The 20559-nt window shown below is 34.4% G+C and overlaps 1 protein-coding gene across 18 annotated transcripts in view; it reads right to left on the reverse strand.

Annotated features, from left to right (window-relative positions):
• Window positions 1-20559, reverse strand: part of C2CD5 (C2 calcium dependent domain containing 5) — a 56354-nt gene that overhangs the window by 9663 nt on the left and 26132 nt on the right. For 9 of the 18 annotated variants that reach the window (XM_079303408.1, XM_079303400.1, XM_079303401.1 and 6 more), the window contains 11 exons: window positions 11442-11556; window positions 9643-9738; window positions 7716-7907; window positions 6828-7014; window positions 5694-5858; window positions 5234-5374; window positions 3477-3540; window positions 1671-1732; window positions 1134-1232; window positions 614-703; window positions 287-374 (listed from right to left, as the gene is read on the reverse strand). In XM_079303408.1, the coding sequence (XP_079159534.1) occupies window positions 287-374; window positions 614-703; window positions 1134-1232; window positions 1671-1732; window positions 3477-3540; window positions 5234-5374; window positions 5694-5858; window positions 6828-7014; window positions 7716-7907; window positions 9643-9738; window positions 11442-11556 (1299 nt within the window). Of the gene's footprint in view, window positions 1-286; window positions 375-613; window positions 704-1133; window positions 1233-1670; window positions 1733-3476; window positions 3541-5233; window positions 5375-5693; window positions 5859-6827; window positions 7015-7715; window positions 7908-9549; window positions 9739-11441; window positions 11557-20559 lie in introns of all 18 variants that reach the window. The other 9 variants (XR_013773943.1, XM_079303397.1, XM_079303406.1 and 6 more) reach the window with 2 other exon arrangements.

The following is a 20559-nucleotide window of genomic DNA, read 5'->3' on the forward strand; positions in this document are numbered from 1 at the left end:
TAAGAAAATACTATAGATTTGTTGATTATGTAAAACAAATACCTGATACTTGATAAGCAAGTCATCATGCGGGAGGTTAAGTACATGAACTCTAAAAAAACCTCTATGTGTTGAAAGAATATCACTGAAAAATATGTATATTTGAACCTGATGGTCCTTGTAGGTCTATTTCAACTCAGAATATTCTGTGGTCTGTATATGTATCTGTATATGTAACTGAAATTAAAACCCAGACACATTAGGCACTGAGGATTAAAAAAAAGGAAAGATGCCTCACAATATTTACCTCTTTGCTGTGATTTTTCAGTAGGTGCTTTGTTGGCTTGTAGTGCTTGGTTTTTGTCGTATGTAATAGCAACAGCTGTGACTGCAATCTGCAAATCAGAAATATTTGGCATATTAGGTAAGTTGATCTCTTGTGCAATCTGAAAAGTAATTTTGCAAACAAGCAGTTCTTTGCATAGAATCATAATAAGGTAAAAAAAAAAAAAAAAATCTAAGAATTCACCAGACATAGCAGTAAAACAAATCCAACCCAGTTTACCCTGAGCAGCAAACATTAACTCTAGGGCCATGCCTATGTACTGGAAGTTAAAAGCAGCAATTCACTTACCTGAACTAATTCATCCTCTGGCAGAGCAACAGTAAAGTTTACATGGCAAAGACAGCATGGAACCATAGACCGGAGTTTAAAATACAAACTCTGTTGAAGACAGGAAATTCTTTTGTGTTACTCAGGAAAAAAAGTGTGGTTTATTTTAGAGAAATTAAGGATCAAAACTCTTTTCATAGTAGAAGTCATCTAATGATGTTAATTTTTTCTTGGAGAAGAATTACATGTGTGAAAAGTCAGGACAGAATGCAATCTACTGTAGTGCGGTCTTTCTGTTTCTAGAGTATACTGTCAGTCAAAGGACTCCTTCAGATTCCAAAAGCCTTGGAAATACACTAAAAATACACTATTTGGAAATACACTAAAAAAGGCTGAGCCTATCTTTACAGAAACTCACAAGCTAATTACAGACACCTTGCAGTCTATTTTCAATATTACAAGACACATGTTATTTTCAATATAGCTGAATTTTACTTGGCTTCCATTTGAACACCTAAAGTATTTGAAATAAGATTCTTACCTTCAATAGATTCTCACAGAGATCATTAAAGTTCTTATTGAGTGTTTGATTTGTTGGGTTAACGTTGCTTAATCTGGACACTCTAACTGCTGTGAACATCTGAATTAGAAACAAACATGGGGTTTTTTGCCAACATATGCCAACATATTTTATCCAGTGTCTTAAAGTAAGAAAGAAGGAAAACAATGTAAAATGTCTTAACATATATGTTAACTAAGTAACAAAATATGTCAGCTAAGCAACACAGTCAATAATCTGTTCCCTTTAAGGGGCTTCAAACCTAGTCAAACCTTTCAAAAAGCCAAAACCTTGATGTTCATATTTACTGTAATTACTTTCATATTTCTGTATTAGGTTATTAGTTACATAACAGCATTAAAAAAACCAACAAAGAAACAGGTTCTTCTACTTTACTGTTCTTACTAAAATACTGCTTGTATTTCTGTCCTTTAATTTATCTTTCAAAATATACATTTCAATTACTACCTTACATATCAATACAATTTAGCAAAAAGTTTCAGTTTTGAATAACCTTACTTGAATTTCTGGTGTCCAGTTATTTATACCAGGCATAATTTCTGTGTTGCAACTGTAAAAACCTGTGAAGAAAATATTTGGGAAAAAAATCTATTTTATACACTGCAATATAAAAATACTTGTAAAGAAAACATATGTGACACAGCTTTGCAAGTATTTTCCCTCATGTGGTTTTGAATATTGAATAATACACCAGAAATGAGATCAACATTCAAAAAACAAATACAGAATTCTTGCAGGAGGGGCCAACACCCCAAATCCACAACCGCTCCACCTATTTCTATTAGATAAACTATGTACAAATGAGACATGTTTTTTTTAAAAGGTGTGATATGAAAAGCTAAAGAGCCAACCTTTAATAAAGAGCACAGTAAATGCTGCAAAGGAACTACAGTAGTGACTGAATGCAAATAAAAATCAGAAGTATAATGACTAAACAGCAGAGTAAAATAAGTTACTAACAGCAAATCAGCAATTCTGAAAGCCTGAAGACACAGTTAAAAAGCAGAAAAGAGGCCAGTAGAGTCTATATAAAAGCACAAAATGAAAAGAAATTGTGTAGGAGCTTGCAGAGGGTATAAATATTAATAGACTATCTTTTAGAACATCAAAAGCAGAAATTCTGTTGAAGAATCAAATAAGATTTAGAAAGGATATGCAGAAATAATAACATGAAAGCAGAAAACACGCTTTTCTTTTTACAGCAGTGTACAAGAGCTTTCCATAACAGCAGAAAACAAGTCCCTTGTTTTTTTGTCCTGAACAAGTGTCTGAAGGAGATATTGAATAAAAAGGCAAATGAAAAGGAAGATTCTTATAAACCACAGAATAGGCAAGAGATCAAACAGCTAATTCACACTGAGCTATTAACTTACTCCACAACCAGAGAAGAACATTCTTTAATCTTCAAGTGATAAGGTGATAAAGTGACTGGTCCTACTAATCTACTTAGTACAGATATCTCTATTATTGATCCATAGCAACTATTCCAGAAAAGGGAGTTCATGAGGAGATGGAAAAACAAGAAAGCTCTCAACAAGCATACAGACAAAAGGCACCTGACTTATACCACCTACTTTGGGTATCAGGAAGCATTTGGAAAGATCCTTCACCAAGGCCTCTTTTAAGAAACTAAGAATGAAGCATCATCAAATGAAATGCAAATATAAGATTAGAAAAAGAGGGACAAAAATGCTTAATTTTCACAGTGAAGACATCTGTAATTCTGGATTTTGTGCTTCAAACACATTTATAACTTACATTCAGAAGAGGATAAAATAAGATGATTGCTGATAGCCTTAATTTAGGGCAATAAAATCAACTGCAGCAGAATTAGATAATCAGTGAGGAATAAAAGATTTGGTGATAGTAACAGATAACAAGGATAGTTCTGAGCTCAACATGACTCAAAATTATTAACACTAATATCAGTTATTAGGAAGGAAACTAAGACTTTCTCAGAAATTCACCATGACAAGAGGAAGGAGAAGGACAAATCAAATGTCCAGAGCAATTTCTATATAATGGACAACTATATTTGCCTCTTATTCAGACCTGTTGGGGAAGGTATGACATAGCTATACAATGATAAATAGCATAAAGACAACCGATACCAGGCAATAATTAGCTCTCTACTCTGCTTTCATTTACCTGGAACCTACATTCATAATTCAGTCTAAAAATACTCAGAAACAGTAATATTGCCAGTTCTCTTCAAACTTTTAAAATAATTTTTAATAAACCAAGTCATATTTTGTCATTTTGCAGCCCACAGGATAAATTAGAAAAATGTCGCTGTAACTATACCAGAAGGTGGTGGAACATCTGTCAGTAAAGAATGTACATCTTCCATTGCATCTGTGTCATCAATCTGCAAAAAGGGAAAATCATGTTGCTGTGTCAGTAAGAAACTCAAGAAAAATAAAATAACCACTACTTCATTGAACCTTTAACTCTCTTATTTGAGATCAGACTGAGAGCCCTGCTACCATCTGTAAATAATTCTGGTGCGTCTTTTACATTCATCCTGTCTTATTGACCTGCAAGAGATCCAAATTTACCTCTAACTCCCAACATTTTCTTACCAAGTGTTCTAGAAATGGTTTATAATTTAACTCCACTATTGAAGGGTTTTCTGTCAAGTAATGTGTCTCCTTCTCACTCTCCATGTAAAAGGGGCTCTCTCTGTTTTCTTCAGAAAACAACCCAAAAACTAAACAAAACCAACACAGATAACCTCTCATAACTGCCTTCTCCACCTCTTTGAGCATATCCTCATCGCAATGAAATTTTTACTACTTTTTCTTACATAGCTTCAGTGAACAATGATTTTACTCCAGAAAGCTTAGTTGGGAGTTTAACTAAATCTTCTGGAATATTGTTTCTGATATTCAATAATCATCAATCAAATATCCAATATCTCAAATAAAACAGTAGTAAATTATTCTGCAGATAAGTATTTTTTTTCTAAAAATACCTTACAAAATCCTCATTTTTTTATAAAGGTATTTGACCCTTTTTGCAAAAGCACCAACCAATCTAAATTTATTATCCGAACTCCCCCAACTGTTCTTTTTTCACTCTCCTTTCATACCTCAGTTTTCAAACAAACTGCTGTTAAAGTGCTCCCATATTCTTCCTATCTACAACCCTTCTTCCAGATTATCTTCTATGAAAATGTGATTTGTGAAGATTAACAAAGCCTTAAATGTACCTTAGGTTGCAATTACAGGCTGTATTTTGAAGTGGATTTTAAACCAGTGATAGTTATTTGTACTAACTGTATCTACAAGAGGATCAAAACTCCAGCCCTTCTTCAACATGCTGGTATTAAAGACTTCAAAACAGACAATGTTCAATCACATCTTTGAATTTTAGTAAATAGAGGGGTAAAAGAAATCTATGTCCTTTATCTGTAGGTGTTGTTCTTTCTATTTACAGCTGTAGTAAGAACTGGAAGGTACTGTCAGAAGTTGTGAATTCTTAAATTGTGAAAAGCAATAGCTGAAATTCAGAAAATCTTCTTTTATGTGCTCTCTTGGCACATGCAGTTTTTTGAATGCTTTGAATACAACCCATTCTGGGTTGCAATTCTGTATATATATATCTAATAATATTGAATGTTCATCTACAACAGTAAGAGCTTTGAAACAGGAAGAAAATACAATCTTATTTGCTAAATATAAAGTGTGGCAATATAGAACCTCAGTGTTTATAAAAATAGTCTAAAGTTTTTTATTAGTCTGATCTGCTACTTGAAGCAAGCAGAAAGACATTTCTTAACAGCTCTTTATTATTATTCTAGAGATTCCTACATTCATGAACAGCAGGGCAATTTTTTTCAGCTAGTCTGTAGACAGCTGTGCTTTAAGCAAATAGAACAAGAAAGAGACACAAAGCAAAATCTTAATACTTCATTTTTTCTGTTGGTACAGAAGGGAAAAAAATCACACCCAATTTAGGAACTGTTTTTGAAGATGAGTAAGAAAACTTTTTTTTTTTTCCTTTAATATCTATTCCAGGAGAAGGAACATATGAACATGAGCAGTGAAAATGTTTATCACCTCCAAGACAAAAGCATCCTTCTTCCCATGTGAAAGGTCAAGCTCTGTAACTTCATCAGAGCTTTCTGACTGAGATCTCAATAGCCTGGAACGTTGTCTTGGCTCTGGAACGGGAGACCCAATAATTTCTTCTGGTAACTCCTAAAAAGAACAAAAGAATTAACAGATGTTCTGCCCAGCTTAAAAGTAATTCAACTCCATGCAATTTGTTAACATTTCTAAGAATTAGATAATTCTAAAAGTTATTCTAAATATATCTAAATAATACCAAATTATGATTTGGCTATATGACTAAAGGGATCTGAAAATTCCAGCAGCCTTCCAAAATACAGTCAAAATATTCTGTATCTCTATTCATAAATAAAATTATATTCTGAATGACTCAGTAGGAAAAAATGGGTATATAGTGCATATATTTCAATCAGAATGTTTTATTTTTAACAATAAAAGATTTACTTACTGGAGGATTGATCTCATAAAGTTCCTTGTTTTTTGCTATTGTATCATTTATTTTCTTTTGCATATGGGATATATGCTGATCATAGGTGGCATCATTTGGAGTCTTCCCAGCAATCTGAATACCTCCAGGTGTTGGCAAAGCTGCTAAATACACACCTGTTGCAGACTTTTCAGAAGTCACAAAGAAAAAGACAAATATATAAGCATAAATTCCTAATATATTAATATAAAGCTTTCCATAATGCTTATGCAAAAACAGCATTGTAACATGCAAATTACAGAAGCATATACCTTGAAAATAAATAAATGGATCTTTCTCCTCTGTTCACTTATGAAAAAACTTTACTCTTCTTTTAAAAAACTCCCTCCTTTTCATTTCTCATGGTGGAACTCTGAAACTTGTCTAAAAATTCTAAACAAACTAAAAATTCAAGCCTCTGCCCTAATATGTTTTGCATAAGCAAATAGTTTCTTACAGTTTTTGAAGATCTAAAATTTGGCCAAACCATTTACAGCATCAGTAAGGTTGTGACAACCCTATTTCTATTTACAGGAAACAGATAATGAAGGACAAAAGAAGATGCCAGCCAGAATTACCCAAGCACCCTCTGATGCAGGAAGGATATTTCACTATTCTATCCTAGCATGAAAGAAAGGGGTTAGAAAATACTGCTAATGAATATTTATTGACTTCCTCAAATCCATCATTTATTTCTTCAGTTTCATCAAAGAAAAGGCAACAGAACTTTCCCTTGTTGCCAAATAACCAAAAGATTTACCGACTTAATTGACCTTATTGTCATGGAACTGCAATTCAATTTGAAGAACAGTGATCTCTTTGACAGGACCTTGGAAGAATACCCTCATTTTTCTACAATTTGTGCCATTAAACTGTTTAAAGTTTCTTTTCCTCTCATCTCCTTTTTATCATCTCGTCTTCTACCATTTTCAAGAAATTAAATCTTCTTCTACTGATTATGAAAGACAAGTCTGTCCTGATTTTACAATAATTAAGACACCTTGCTCTTAAAATGATGGTTTAATATGTCTGGTTACCCCAAATCCCACAACACTCATGTCTTCCTGAAAAAATACTGTAAGAAAGCAAAAGAATCCCAGAATCCCCTGTACTTACTGCCAAGCCCATCAGCATATTTTCCCCCACAGTAATCTGAATTCTCAGCCCAAAGAGGGCATTCATTCCTCTCAGTTTGAGTTTGTTCATCAGTTGTGTGTGCACTTCATACTCCATGAATGGCAAGAGATTACTGATAGAAGTTGCATTTGCTTCAGCCTGAGCTTTCTTCTTCAGACGGCACAACCTGGCAATACAAACCAGCACAGACAGAGCTTCAATGGATTTGTGAAGGCTGAAAGGCATCACAAGTTATCTTGACTTTTTTTTCTCATTGTAGAACCTAATACAGCTTCTTGTCAATCATTTTAGATTGCTGCAACTGGAAAATAAAATTCCAGTTCTTTACAAGAACTCCTTGAGACAGTGTCACCTGAAAACTTCTATTTTCAGCTTTTCGTCTAGTAAGACCCCCAATGCAAATGTTTATTTCTCTTGCTGCAAGCCTCCAACATTTCAGGCACAAGTGCAGAAAATTACTACTGTAATTTCTAGTGACAGAACTTTTAAAATTCCTATTAATACAATTATTCAAGGCACACATTGGAAGGAAGAAAAAAGCCCCAAAACCAAACCAAACCCAAATGCCCTCACAGCTAAAGCATTAACCATATTTGTCTGAAAAGAAGACAACAAAGAGCATAGCAATCCCATCCCTGACTATACATTAGTCATCTTCCATTAGGCCCTACAAGCTGAAATTCAAAGCCCACACCAGTGCAATGATATTTTCAGAGAGTAATTCTATTCAAGAACACATGCCAATTGTATGTTCTGTATAAGGTTTGATATATAATATAAGGTTTGAGGACACATTGAATTTTAACAAGGAATTCTTTCTAAGATCACCAAAACTTTACTAGACTAAGGAATCATTTTGACAGATACCTGGCTTGAATAAGACATCCCTTCCCAACAACTACTGCCTCTACAGGAAGGTCAATTGTAGTGAAAAGGACATCAGGAACTTTTTGCTTCCTGCAGTTGTAACAGTAAGTGAGGTGAGCAGGAAAGGGCATGTTCAATTCATCATATGGAATATGGCAAAATCCACAACCTGGTGGTGAAGCTTCTTCAATCCTAAAAATACATTATGGATAGAATACTTAAAATATCTGCATCTTGTTAACCATGGTCAGTAAGTGCACATGTGTATAAACACCTACAGAGACCAACTTGAATCATACACAACTAAACTCTGCTCCATTATAGCAATGTGACAAGTATTACAATATTTGAACTAGAAGAAGAAAAGGTTGCACACTACCTGCTAAAATGCTATCAATAAAACCTGCATTGAAACTTCTTATGCAGGGATTGAGAAAAAGGACATCCAGTGGCCAACAATTCATATAAAACTGTAACATTACTGAACTGGCTTTAGGCAGTGTAACTTCTAAATATGATCCAGGATACAAGAGCTGTACAAAGAATTTTCTGTACCAAACAAACAAAAAAAACCTCTTTTACATTCATTGTGTCCAAAACCCCATAAAAGCAGAATACAAACAACAGACCAATCATCTTTCTGAGAAGCAACGTAATTTATATTAACATTGTGAGAACTGCAAGATTGTTTCCCAGGATAAGGTACCAGATTAAACTTATTATTTGCTTAGAATACATAGTTTCTCTCCTCCCATAAGCAACACTCAGCATTGACCACCACAAATATATGAGCCAGAAAAGCACAGGCCAACTGCACCAATGCAGATTTATATTGTGTCACGTAAATAGTTCTCAGTGATTTTGAAGAGGTCTATAAGCAAATCTGACAGATTTGGTACATTAGTTATCATAAGACTATGGCAAATATATTTTGTGTTGAGCATGAGCTTCGTCTGTTTACCTGTTTTACCTCCCTCTGGCACTTCTAATCTAAGCCAAGACTCTTAGTAGCACCAAAATACATATTTTCCTAAAAGTGCTATTTTCTTTATATTATGAACATGGTGTTTCTTTCTCTCCATCATATAGTGATTACAAAAACAAGTATTTTAGTTCTGGCTACAGTTTTTAAGTCTATCTAAACTAGAAGACAATGGTCTTCTGCTAACAAAGTAAAAGAATAATAAATAATACTACATTGACTGGTTTATTATGGAAAAAGCAATGCAAGGGCTAAAGTGTAAGAAATAGCCTTGCTTACAACTATAATAATCCCTTCAAATATTTGATTAATATTATTATGATTACATGATAAATTACAAATATGCATTAATTAATCTTTTCTTCCCCAAAACTAACTTTGTGGCAATATTCATTCTTCAAACTTCATTCACAAGAGCAGAAATAAAGGGAAACTTCATGTCTGGCCTTCAGTTTCATGATTTTGTTCACCAACTTCAATAAACACATAAACATTTTGGGAAAATCTTGTTTTATAACCAACACATGTTTTATCTCCCACACATAAATAGTATCTAATAGAGCATATATACACATATTACAAACACAGCCACTTTTGGCTATGTAAATTATCAAACATCTGTAATTTTTTATTGTGTGATACGAAACTGAGAAAAGAGACCTGAAGAGCAGCGAAGGAAAAAACTGAGTTATCTGTGTTAGTAGTCAAATGTGTTACCTTATTGAGACTGTTAGAAATAAAAACAGAGTATCTAATTTGGCGCAGAGCTCCATTACTCCTGCGGTGGTGGTTGTTAGTGAAAAGCAGTAAAGTGGTTGGTCCCGCATCCTGCACTGTAACACTGTAACCTACCCTAATAGAGAAGAACTATCTTGGCTCTGAGGAAAAAAATCAACCTCTCCCTTCTCTGACCCTATGGAAAAGAAGCCAGGCTGCCATGACAACCTTTGTTCCAAACAGCCTTCCATGGCGCCATCCTGAAGGAACCTAGGGTTCAGTACAGCTGCTGTGCCAGATGCGGACAAAATACAGACCTCTTCACTATAAGAGAAAAGAATAACAACAGAGTGAATTCCTACTACTTAGTGAGTGCTTTTATATAAAATTATCAGATTAAAAAGCTAGTACAAATCTCAATGAATTTCAGCATCACCATGACTCTCGTGCACTTGTGCAATTTTATCCATTAAAACTCACAATCAATCCTCTTCTGCTAATTAAACCATAACCCCTAAGTAAATACAAAATGAAGAAGGATTGAATGGCAAGACTTAAGAGCTTTGCTTCATGTTACAAATAATATAACAGAAAGGCTAACCAACTTTAAGCATAGTTTTCAGTTCTATGGTTAACAATGCAAAGAAATACAGCAAACCAAACAAATATTAAAAAAAAAAAAAAAAACAACGCATTATTTTTTTACCAAAGTAAAAGGGAAGTTGAGAGCCTCAGCATCTTATTAGTACTGAATTTTTGAAAATGAAGTTAGAACCTAACACTGACAAGGGTGCTTCTTGAAGGATAAGAAGTGGCAAACCAGTAAAATTTTATTTGGAAAAACTGAAATAATGGTACACTTTGCATGTAAAGTAACCAACCATACTTAGGATATAGCAAAGTAAAAGCTCTCAGAATGACCACAGAGCTTTTAATAATTCTCAAGTTGTTAAATAAGGAACAAACCTCTACCATTCAGTATAAAATACTACACTAAAAAAAAAAAAAAAAAAAAGAAAATCTTTCCCACATTTTCTAGAATGATACATGTCCCATTTTTTAAAATTTGTTGTTTCTCTTTCCATAATAATTTTTCATACATAACATGTCTGGCAGTACTTACACACACAAGCTTGTGCTTTAAGCATGGAATAAAGCTGAACTGGCAATAGGTATGGGGATTCCAATAAATATTTTATCAATAATCAAACACTACCACATTGAATTCCTTTAGAGAAATGCAAACATCAAATAACCAAATAACTGACTGCCTATGTTCTGTACATTCTTAACCAGCCATAGTTAAGGCAGAAAAAATAATACAAACTCTCATGCCTTTTACATGGAGACTGACAAGCAAAGGAATAAATGCTTCATTTTGGTGTGTTCATCCCTTAGTGAAGGTGTAATTGAAGTAAATATGGCAAACCAAAACTTTCCAACTCTCTCCTTAAAAAACCAACTCTTTAGTGCTTTTACCTTAAAATATTTAGGCAAAATCAAGTTGAAAGAAAGTAATTTCAGAAGTTTGAATTTGCTCGTTACTTCCCAAATGCAATTTAAAATAGTGAACCAGAGTAATTATCTGATTCATATGATCAGACACACCTTGCTCCAGGGCAAGCTTTTTCTGGGCCTGAAATGTGAAGTTTTCCATAGAAGTTCTGCTCTGCCAGTTGTTATAATGAAACTTCAATACATGTACTTTTAGGAACAGTCTTAATTATTTAGGTAGATTACGTTTAGAAAACTTCATGGATAAATTAATATTGTTGCTACAAAGCAAATTGTATGCTTTAGTTTAAAAGAAAAAAATGTAACATTCATTATAAACAACTTAAAACCCAGATCAAAACATATATAAAAAACACCCAATACTGAAATTTCATAATCTCACTTAAACTCCGTAAAGTAATTATGGAATAGACAGCACCAAAAACTGCACTGGAATAGTTAATTTTTAATCCATTGATGATGAAATAAGTTTTCTGTGGCATTTTGAAAATCAAATCATCATCATGATTTACCAAATGCTGGTTGATTCACTGTAGCCCACTACAGCATGACAACCCAATGCTTTGGCATGGGATTTTATTTCTTGTCTGATTTCTGCCCACCAGGCATCTCGTGTTTCTGGTTCATCTGAAAGACAAAGTATAAATCAGTTCACTGTTCTGTACTATGCCAACACAAAACTTCATGCAATTAACCTGAAAAGCTGAGTTTTTCATATTCAAGTGCTTTGAATATGGACACTGCCTATTTATTGCACTTCAAGGGAACACTAATGGGACTTTTTAACCGATTATCTTGTTTCTTCCCATGTGAGCAGATTCTCACAAATTATTGCATTCTTGTAGCTGTCCATATGACAGATAACACTAAAATCCGTAGATACTGTCCCAATCTCTACCCATTTTTAGTTCCAAACCACACTCTCAGTTTCGGACAACACAATAGCAGTTTAACTTGCAAGAAAGCATCACAGATACTCTGTAACACTGGAAAACTAAGAGTAATGAAATGGTATTTGTAGTAGTAAACTAATACTTTACTTTACCGTACAATCAATACCTTTGAAATAACCCAATAGTTTTTCCTGCTGGAAGCAGTTCTGTTAACCAGAGTTTAAAAATATTTGTTCAAAACTGTATCACTAATCTGACAGTTCTGTGGCACTTCTAACTGTGAGAAGCCATAGGGATTTGAAACTATTTCTACATATATAATATGAAGAAGTACAGGATGCATGCTGTCAGTGTTTTTTTGCTTCAGTATGCTGGAAACTGCACCTTCCCCTCCATGCCCACAAATGGATTCAAATTATGAATTCAACCTTTATTGTCCTCAAGGTTATATATCCTGCCTGCTTTTCTTGAAAACGACAACATACAAAAATACAAAAAAAGTGTGCTGCTAGAATAAGTTCATGCAATCCATTTGTTTTAACTGCTCAGCACTTAATTCCCATAACTAAAATTCTTGTCTTGCAAGCTTCTTACATAGAGAGCCAGCAAATATCGAATTTACAACTAAAATTTGTCAGCTGTTTCTTCTCTCAAAACTTACCTGTTTCAATGAATGTAGTTGGCAACTGTGTTAATTATTGATACAAAAAGGGAAAACCAGTAACAAACAATCAGCACTTAGATATTACCAAGGGCTCTGAGTACAGAGATTCTTATGGAATTTCCCTGAAATTAACTGAACTTAGCACAGATACAAATTTCTGGCCACTGCATTCTCCTTGCTGAATCATAATTTAAGTATTAAGGTCAAACCCTGAAATTTCTTTGGAACCAATTTTGTACTACCAGAAATACTTACCAACACAGTGTATGATATTATCACACACTTGGTTCTCTGACAACATGACAAACAAAAATGCAAGATGCAGATATACACATCATTTAAAAGTTACTGAAACAGAAATACTGTACAATAAAATGTATTCATTCATGACTTTACCTCAACTTTGCATTTAGAACTAGGCTTTAATTTTTTTAAACTAAACTAATTATCATTTTCTAATAAAAAGGAAGAGCACAGAGGTCTGTATATTCAATTCTACCTAACTTTAGATGGCAATGCTTGTGTAACTCATAGCTTTACACTGACCAGCAGCAGCCTGGATGCTCAGAGTGAAGGTTGAATAAACTTGCTTTGAAGAAAAAAAACACTGAACAGAAAAAAAACTTACAGTGAGAGTTCTTAGGAATGTTCTCTGTAATCAACAAAAATGTACATGTTAAGACACAAAACAAGGGATTTCTCTAACTGTATCAATAATGTTATGTTATATCCAAGTTGCCTTTAGCAGGTTGCAGTGCCTTACTGGCAGAATCTTGAGGTGCTACACTTAACTCTCAGTGTGAAAACACTGTTTAAACCCTCTCAGTTACCAGGATAATAAATGCTTAAGATGATACTTGGCAATCCTGACTCAGATTCCTGGAGCATCTCTTCTCAGCTTTGGAAACTCAGGTTCCTACAGAAATAATCCATCACAACACAGGGCTGGAGCTCCCCAGCTCAGCTCTCTGAACCATTTGTGGTACAAATAGTGGGAAATGTCTTCTCTTTGCATGTACACTTCTGGACAAAGGCTGCTTCTGATGCCACCAGGTAACAGCAGCAGTAGTATGTGAATCAAGGGAGAATCTTTGGAAATAGATGGTAAGGCCCAGGCTACAACATCTGACAAATTCAGAGTATATGGAAGACATGAGACCACAAGCACATTCTGTGAAAGTTCTCTCTTAACTCTTTTTGGTGAAATGGACAACGATCTTGGGAGCAATTCCTCTTTCCACCTCCAGTCATGGGCCAGAGATTGTTTTTATAAGGAATACATTTCTCCATATAGATGAAAAGCCTTAGGTAGCAACAAAAGTAGTTTTCTGACCATGCAGAAAAACACCTGCTCAATGAGACTGGATCACAGGCAGCTGGTTATAAACACTGACTAAACAGCCACGTAAATTCTTGTTACTTCACAGAAAAACACCCATAATGAAATAGCCTTTTTTCTAGGCAAAAAGCACCAATTTTTAAAATAATAACTTTTTACACCTTCGGTTCCATGTGGCAAAAACTGCTTCTACTTATCAAGAGACATTCCTATGTCAACGTGCAAGAAAATGGGAAGTCATAATGAGGATTTGAGAGTTAGCAACAGATGAAGTGACAGAGGATGAATACAAAATGTGCTGTGAAATAAAAAGATTGATAAAGACAAGAACGACATTGAAAAGGAATCTAGCCAGAGCGAAAAATGAAATGGAACGAGATGCTAAAAGGAAACAGGGATCCTTGAAGTGTACATAAAAGGTAGAAATAGTGACGGGTCCCAAATTCTATGCAAACATTTAACTTTCCTCCACAAAAATTTACAGTTTAAACTGTTGAAGTTAAGAGTTAACAATTCTCTTACCTAACATCTACAAAAATACCATTATGGCAAACACATACTGTTGGAAGTTGCTCAATACTGTGTCTTTCTAAATCAACATTTAACCCTTTATTCTAAGAATCCGCTCAATATCTGAACTAACAAAACTATTAACTATAGAAATCTAATGGATCATTTTCACTCTAATTAGAAGTAAGAAATATTTTCCAGCCATTGTCTTCAGCGTTAATAGGATCAGGCCTAATTATCTTTCAAAGAATCCAACAATTTCTTATTGCACAAGGACAAATATTTCTGTAAGAGTCATGCATAAACAACTGTAAAGAAGACTGGGACCTCTGCTTACGGTATTTGTCTGTATTTTGTTCCAGAAAGAGGCCAAAAAATAACAATTATTGTGTTTAGATATACATACTGCACATTCACAGTTAACATGAACTTACCTTTTCATATTAAGACATAAAATAATTGTCTACAATTAAAATCAAACACCATGACATTGCAATAATAAGTTGATACAAAACACTGAATGCAGTGCAATGTGTAGCATTCATATTCTTCTGACAAATATTTTCACAAGCAGCCTTTTTTGACACATGAGCCACACAATTTCACATGGAGATGCTGTCGTAGCATTTACAAGTTTAGTAAAGCTAAGGATTTACATAAACAATTAGAGGAGATAGGGAAGCAGGATGGCATGTGTCCAGCACACTCCATGAGAGTGCCTGTTGGTTTTTTTGCTAAGGCAAAAGCTTAAGAACTAAGGGTTTGCAAAGCAGATTCAGCAGACAGGAGCCAGAAACGGTGGGTACTTTGGCGCATGCTTGGATCAGGTGACAGTACAGACTGAAAACTATGGCAGCTCACTGAAATGGTTACAGAAAGTAATGGCCCTGGATTCTAGGTGGAAGCAAAAAGGCAAGCATACAGAGCACTCAGTCACAAGCTTTTCTAGCAAATGTACCGAGTAGTTTGGATCAAGGTTTCTCTACAACTTTAAGCAGGAAAGTTTGCAGGAAATTCCGCTGCTAATTATGCCCCCTTTGTTGGAAACCAAAGGCTGAATATTAAACTTACTTTCTTAATGTTTCCAAATTGACAGGATATTAATAACCAAGTGGAAGCAAAGCACACTGTTTCTATAATTAAGGGCTTGAGAAACAATGCTGTCAACAGTACAATGTTCTATCAAAATTATGCCAACTCAAACCTCCTCCAACTGAAACTTTCCAAACTGATTTTATTCAGCAGTTATATAAGACAAACTTCTGTACCCGGAATGTTGAGTTAGCTCTACAAACCACCAGGTCACCTATCGCCTTTAAAATACAAGACTTAGCTGTACTACCCATGGGACAATATACTGCATAAATCTCACACCTAGACACTATCACTTTCTGATTCATAGGAAGCAACACCTTTCCCAAGTTATTTCCTTGTAGTTCACTTGCATGAGTTCTTTCAAGATTTAGCCAGAAGCTGCATTTTGCTAGTCCACACAAATTTTTTTAAAAGGGAAGACAGATTAAGAAGAATGGCCTCCTGATAACACAGCTCATAATCAAAAGTTGCTGTATCCTTAAAGCTGAATCTTTAGATATCCTAAGGAAATTACTCCAAAGCAGAACTGTCTGATTCATTTCGACCAGTTTTACATTGTATAATTTAGTAAATATTTACACATATAACACAATACTCTGACCGGAGGAGGACAATCATCCAAGGAAAATTTTCATGATCTATAAATGACTCATTGTTCTGTTGTTTCAAAAATGGCAATGGAGGCTAATAATATTCTTTCAGATCAATCTTTCATTAGCCAAAGCCATTATCCACACATCCAATATTTCCTTATTTTTGTATGTTCTTAATGAAAAACCTACTAACACCCCAGACAGAAAGAAATGTGGTATTTTTCTGTAGGTTTGGCTGGTTGGGTTTTTTTTTCAACAGACACCTTTATTAGATTATCAGCAAACTTCCCTGGACCCTGAAGTTTCATTTAATCCTTTCTGATTATCCCATAAACATTGACATTATAGATTTCCTAAAATATTTAAATACATATAGAAATATCTAAAATTATAAGATACAAATATCAACAACTCAAGAACTGTACAGAAAAACAAATCCTCTGGCATAAAGATGAACACAAAATTCACGTAGCAAATAACTAAACCTACAGCAGATTAACCTAAAACTTCCAAAAAAGTTTCCAAGCCATTCTATCCTTGTTTAAAAATACTACTCCCTGTAGTCATCTTCTAAGACTAAAAGATGTACAAATGAAAACAGAAAGTGAAGGAAGTAGATTATCGGAATATATCCAAGGAAAACTAGGATACACTAAACTAACAGGAAACAGTGCAACCACACCTAAAGAGAACAGGCACACTTACTCTTACAGAGATAAACTCCAAATAAAACATCTAGACTGCAAAATCTTATTGATAACCAGTGTTTTTCTGCCAGATGAAGTCAGAGAGCAGCACACATCGCACTTCTTAAGCCCAAACTGCTGGATGCGCAAGACAAGACTCAAAAGTTGAAGAAATTTTTCAATTACTAAGGAAACAATTTTAAGAACATTAGGATTAAAACTGCATTTACAAGATGAGATATTGGCTGGCTGATTAAACACAAACTCTTCCATGTGCAGAGCAGTTCTCTACTGGGTCATTCAGGTCAAATTGCTACAAGACTTCAGGAGAAACCATATAGAAAATTCCATACATCATTCTCAAAGACAGCTCACTGTTGAGGAGTTTTAGCTTTGATCCCAAAATATACTCCAAGATGGAGAAGCCAGAAAGGCTGTTCCCCTCATGGCTTAATACAGCCACAAGAGTGGCTATAACTTTTAATTGTAGATTAAAGTCTGATAGGAAGAGTACAAGCTGAAGAATGGATAGTCTTAAAAAAAATAAATCTTGCAATAATGTCAAAGTAGCAGTAATAATTTAGTGTAGAGATAAAAGAAAACATGTGATACAACTTAAATGAAAATTATAATGTCAAAATAAAAAACATTTGAAGAAAAAATAACATTCAGAATATATAAACTATTAAATAACACTTAAAATACTTAAAAGTGAAGATTTAAATTGGATCATATTTAGCATTATAAAAGCTCCAAAATGCTGCCCAGAAATTAGAAAACATTAAATATAGGAAATAAACTTGCCTCTCAAAAATCAGTTCCATGAATAAATGAGTCCCTTTGTTACTCCAGCTCTTATTGATTATTTCAGTCATTCATCCTAGAATGGTGACTCAGCAGGTAATAAAGAAACTACTTATTCTATTTTATGTCTCTGTTGCTTTGTCACCTTGGCACAATAAATACAACCTACTTGACTGAAGAGAAATCTTCAAAGAAAAGCTTCAAATGACTACACCAAAGTGACTGTGGATACACTATGCTGTAACAAGACAAGGCTTTCTAAACCACATTTCATCTGTTTTATTGCTGCAGGGCAGGGATTGCATTATTTGGTATGAAATGACACTGTCTCTGAATTTTCTCTTCCTTGTTTGCACTCCTCAGGAATGCAGAACCTCTGCATTCATTATTTCTTACACTCCTAACTGTTTATTCTGTTTTAGGACAAACTAGGCAGAGAAGCCTCATTTAACTTCTGGATATAAGGAGACTTAGAAAGAAAATCTCTTGTGCTTCATATTATCTATTGACATTTATCAATTACTCCTATAATCCTGTCACAGTCAGTCAGAACTTGTGTTCTCTATTTGCATATTTTCCTACAAAACTTCTATAGACATTTTACAATGCCATGTGTAGCTGTAATTATGTAGCATTTAGGAAGGTGTTGATTCAACCAGAATCATTCTGGTTTTCTTCTAACAATGATATATTTTGAGCCAGGCAAATAGTTCTACAACTGTACATTTGCAACAACAGAAGCTGAAAAAACTGAATGCAATCCATGAAGGAAATTTTATGAAGACAATAGTTTTAGTCAAACGCTGTATTTTGAAATTAGGATGAGTTATGTGCAAAAATACGATTTTTTAAAGACCAATGTTCTCTCTCTGTTATGCACTATCAATTCAAAACCAGACTACATACCATGAAGTGTAGTTGTGCAATAAACAACGGCTTTTTTGGAGCACTTGTGCAAGGAAAAGTTTATACTGGCATCCACACCATCAGCCAGAATTTAGGGAGAGCTTTAAAGCAGCATGAACAGATTAAATAGCATTACTCAGGTAGGCAAAGAATTCTAAACAAAGATTTTAAATGGCAAGTTTATTTATGAATCTCTGACAACTGTCTTAACCTCCCATTTTCATTCAACACACAGTGATGGACAACAAGCCAACCTAGAAATTTCCCAAGAAAAGGCAAGAGGTCAACCTTAAAATATTGGGGGTTTTACTATTTGATCTAACCACACCAGACATCAACAGGAACAATCTGACATTTCCTGCTGTGTTCCTACAAATGGGCCACACCTACGCCCCAGAAAGCAGCTTGAAATGTAATTTGCACATTCTGTGTACTTCTATGGAAGAAAAACCATTCAGTTACAGGAGCAAAACACAGCCAAGCTTTCCTCTTGCATTTTCTCCTATGCAAAACTAACTGAAGAATTTCACACTCCAACAGCAAGTCTGAATATCACACAATGAACTCAGGAAATGCTGGGGAAGTTCTTAATAAGCTTTTATCTTTCCACATTTCTGACTACCGGAGCTGGAGATGCACTGCTGGAGCAGCTTCCTGAATGAGGAGTTTAAAATTTAGTTATGTGAGAAACAATATGTTGCTACTATGAAATACTCATATGGAAAAGCAGCCTCTATTCAACAAATTCTTGCACTGCCTACCTTTCTGGTCTGTGTTTAACCTCAGTGCCAAACTTTTAACAAACATCCAGTCTTCTGAATTGAGGATTCCTTGCATGTTTTTATACTTCTAATTCATTCTTTCTCAGAGACAGCACCAGAGGGTATCTTTCACTGTATTATGTGCCCTGTTTTCTATGAATTTTTGCTTAACTCCCTACTTTTATTTTGCAAACTCATCTTCATATCCACCTTTTCATATTTTACAAACACTTAAACAATTCCTCATTGAACTATATGTAATTTCCAGAAATTTAAGCAGCTACTTTCCCATTTTGAAATAGTCTTTACGTCCTGTTTAATTTTCAAGCACCTTCAAATCTCTGATGTTTCCCTACCACTGGATGCTCCTGCTGTATCTTACACACAATTAAACCATTGGCAAGAAAACAAAAAAAAGAAAGAAAGAAATATCCTTCTGCGCTTAGGTTACTAAGAAAGCTGAAATGAAGCCTGAACATTTTTTCAAAAGGAAAAAAAATTTAGCCCACTTAAGGCTATGATTACGTTCTCTGTCCACCAGCACATCTAGCACTGCAAAAAATCCCATACTTCCAGGAATATTAATCTAACCTGCTCAATCCCAAACCAGTAGGATTAATCAGCTTTTCCTACAGTCCTACTGGACACACCAAGGATACAGAAACACAGCCAGTTCTCCGGGAGGTATTAACTCTACAACTACTGTGTGGTTTAGACCTCTCTACTCCAACCTACACTTTCAGGTAACAAGCACCTCTAGGTAAACTGTTTATATATATATATATATATATATATATATATATACACACATATGTGTGTATATACACACACATTCATTTTCCTGCAATTTCTAAAAAATTTAGACGGCATATTTATATGACAGTTTTGGATATTCAGAACTGAACTCCTGACTTTGACTTCACTTCCTAATCTTACATTGAGCATAACTTTATAGCCTAATTCAAGGCATGTTTAGTGTCTGCACATAAACTCACTCCCTTATTTTAATAAAATTCTTTCAATAAAAGCATCCTACTAAACAATCTGGAAGAAGCTACAATGAATTCCAACTTTTGAAGGTTACACACAACTTACAAAAATTTCAACACATTTTTAACACCTTGGATCAGACTATGCTATACCAGCCACAGACCTGAGAATTTTATAATGTTATTTGCATAATGAAAGTTAATTTTAAAAGATTATCACTTTAGAACAAACAAAGAAAACCAACAAAATCAGAAAAGCTCATAATCATAATATTAAAGGATGCCTACTGTAACAAGGAACAACAAAATGAGCCAATAGTTTTAGTCTCTCCCTACTTTTGAACAATTTGCAAAATGAAAAATGTCTGCTTTTAAAAACTGTACATTTAA

This window comes from Erithacus rubecula (genome assembly GCF_903797595.1).
Source record: "Erithacus rubecula genome assembly, chromosome: 4".
NCBI lineage: Eukaryota > Metazoa > Chordata > Aves > Passeriformes > Muscicapidae > Erithacus > Erithacus rubecula.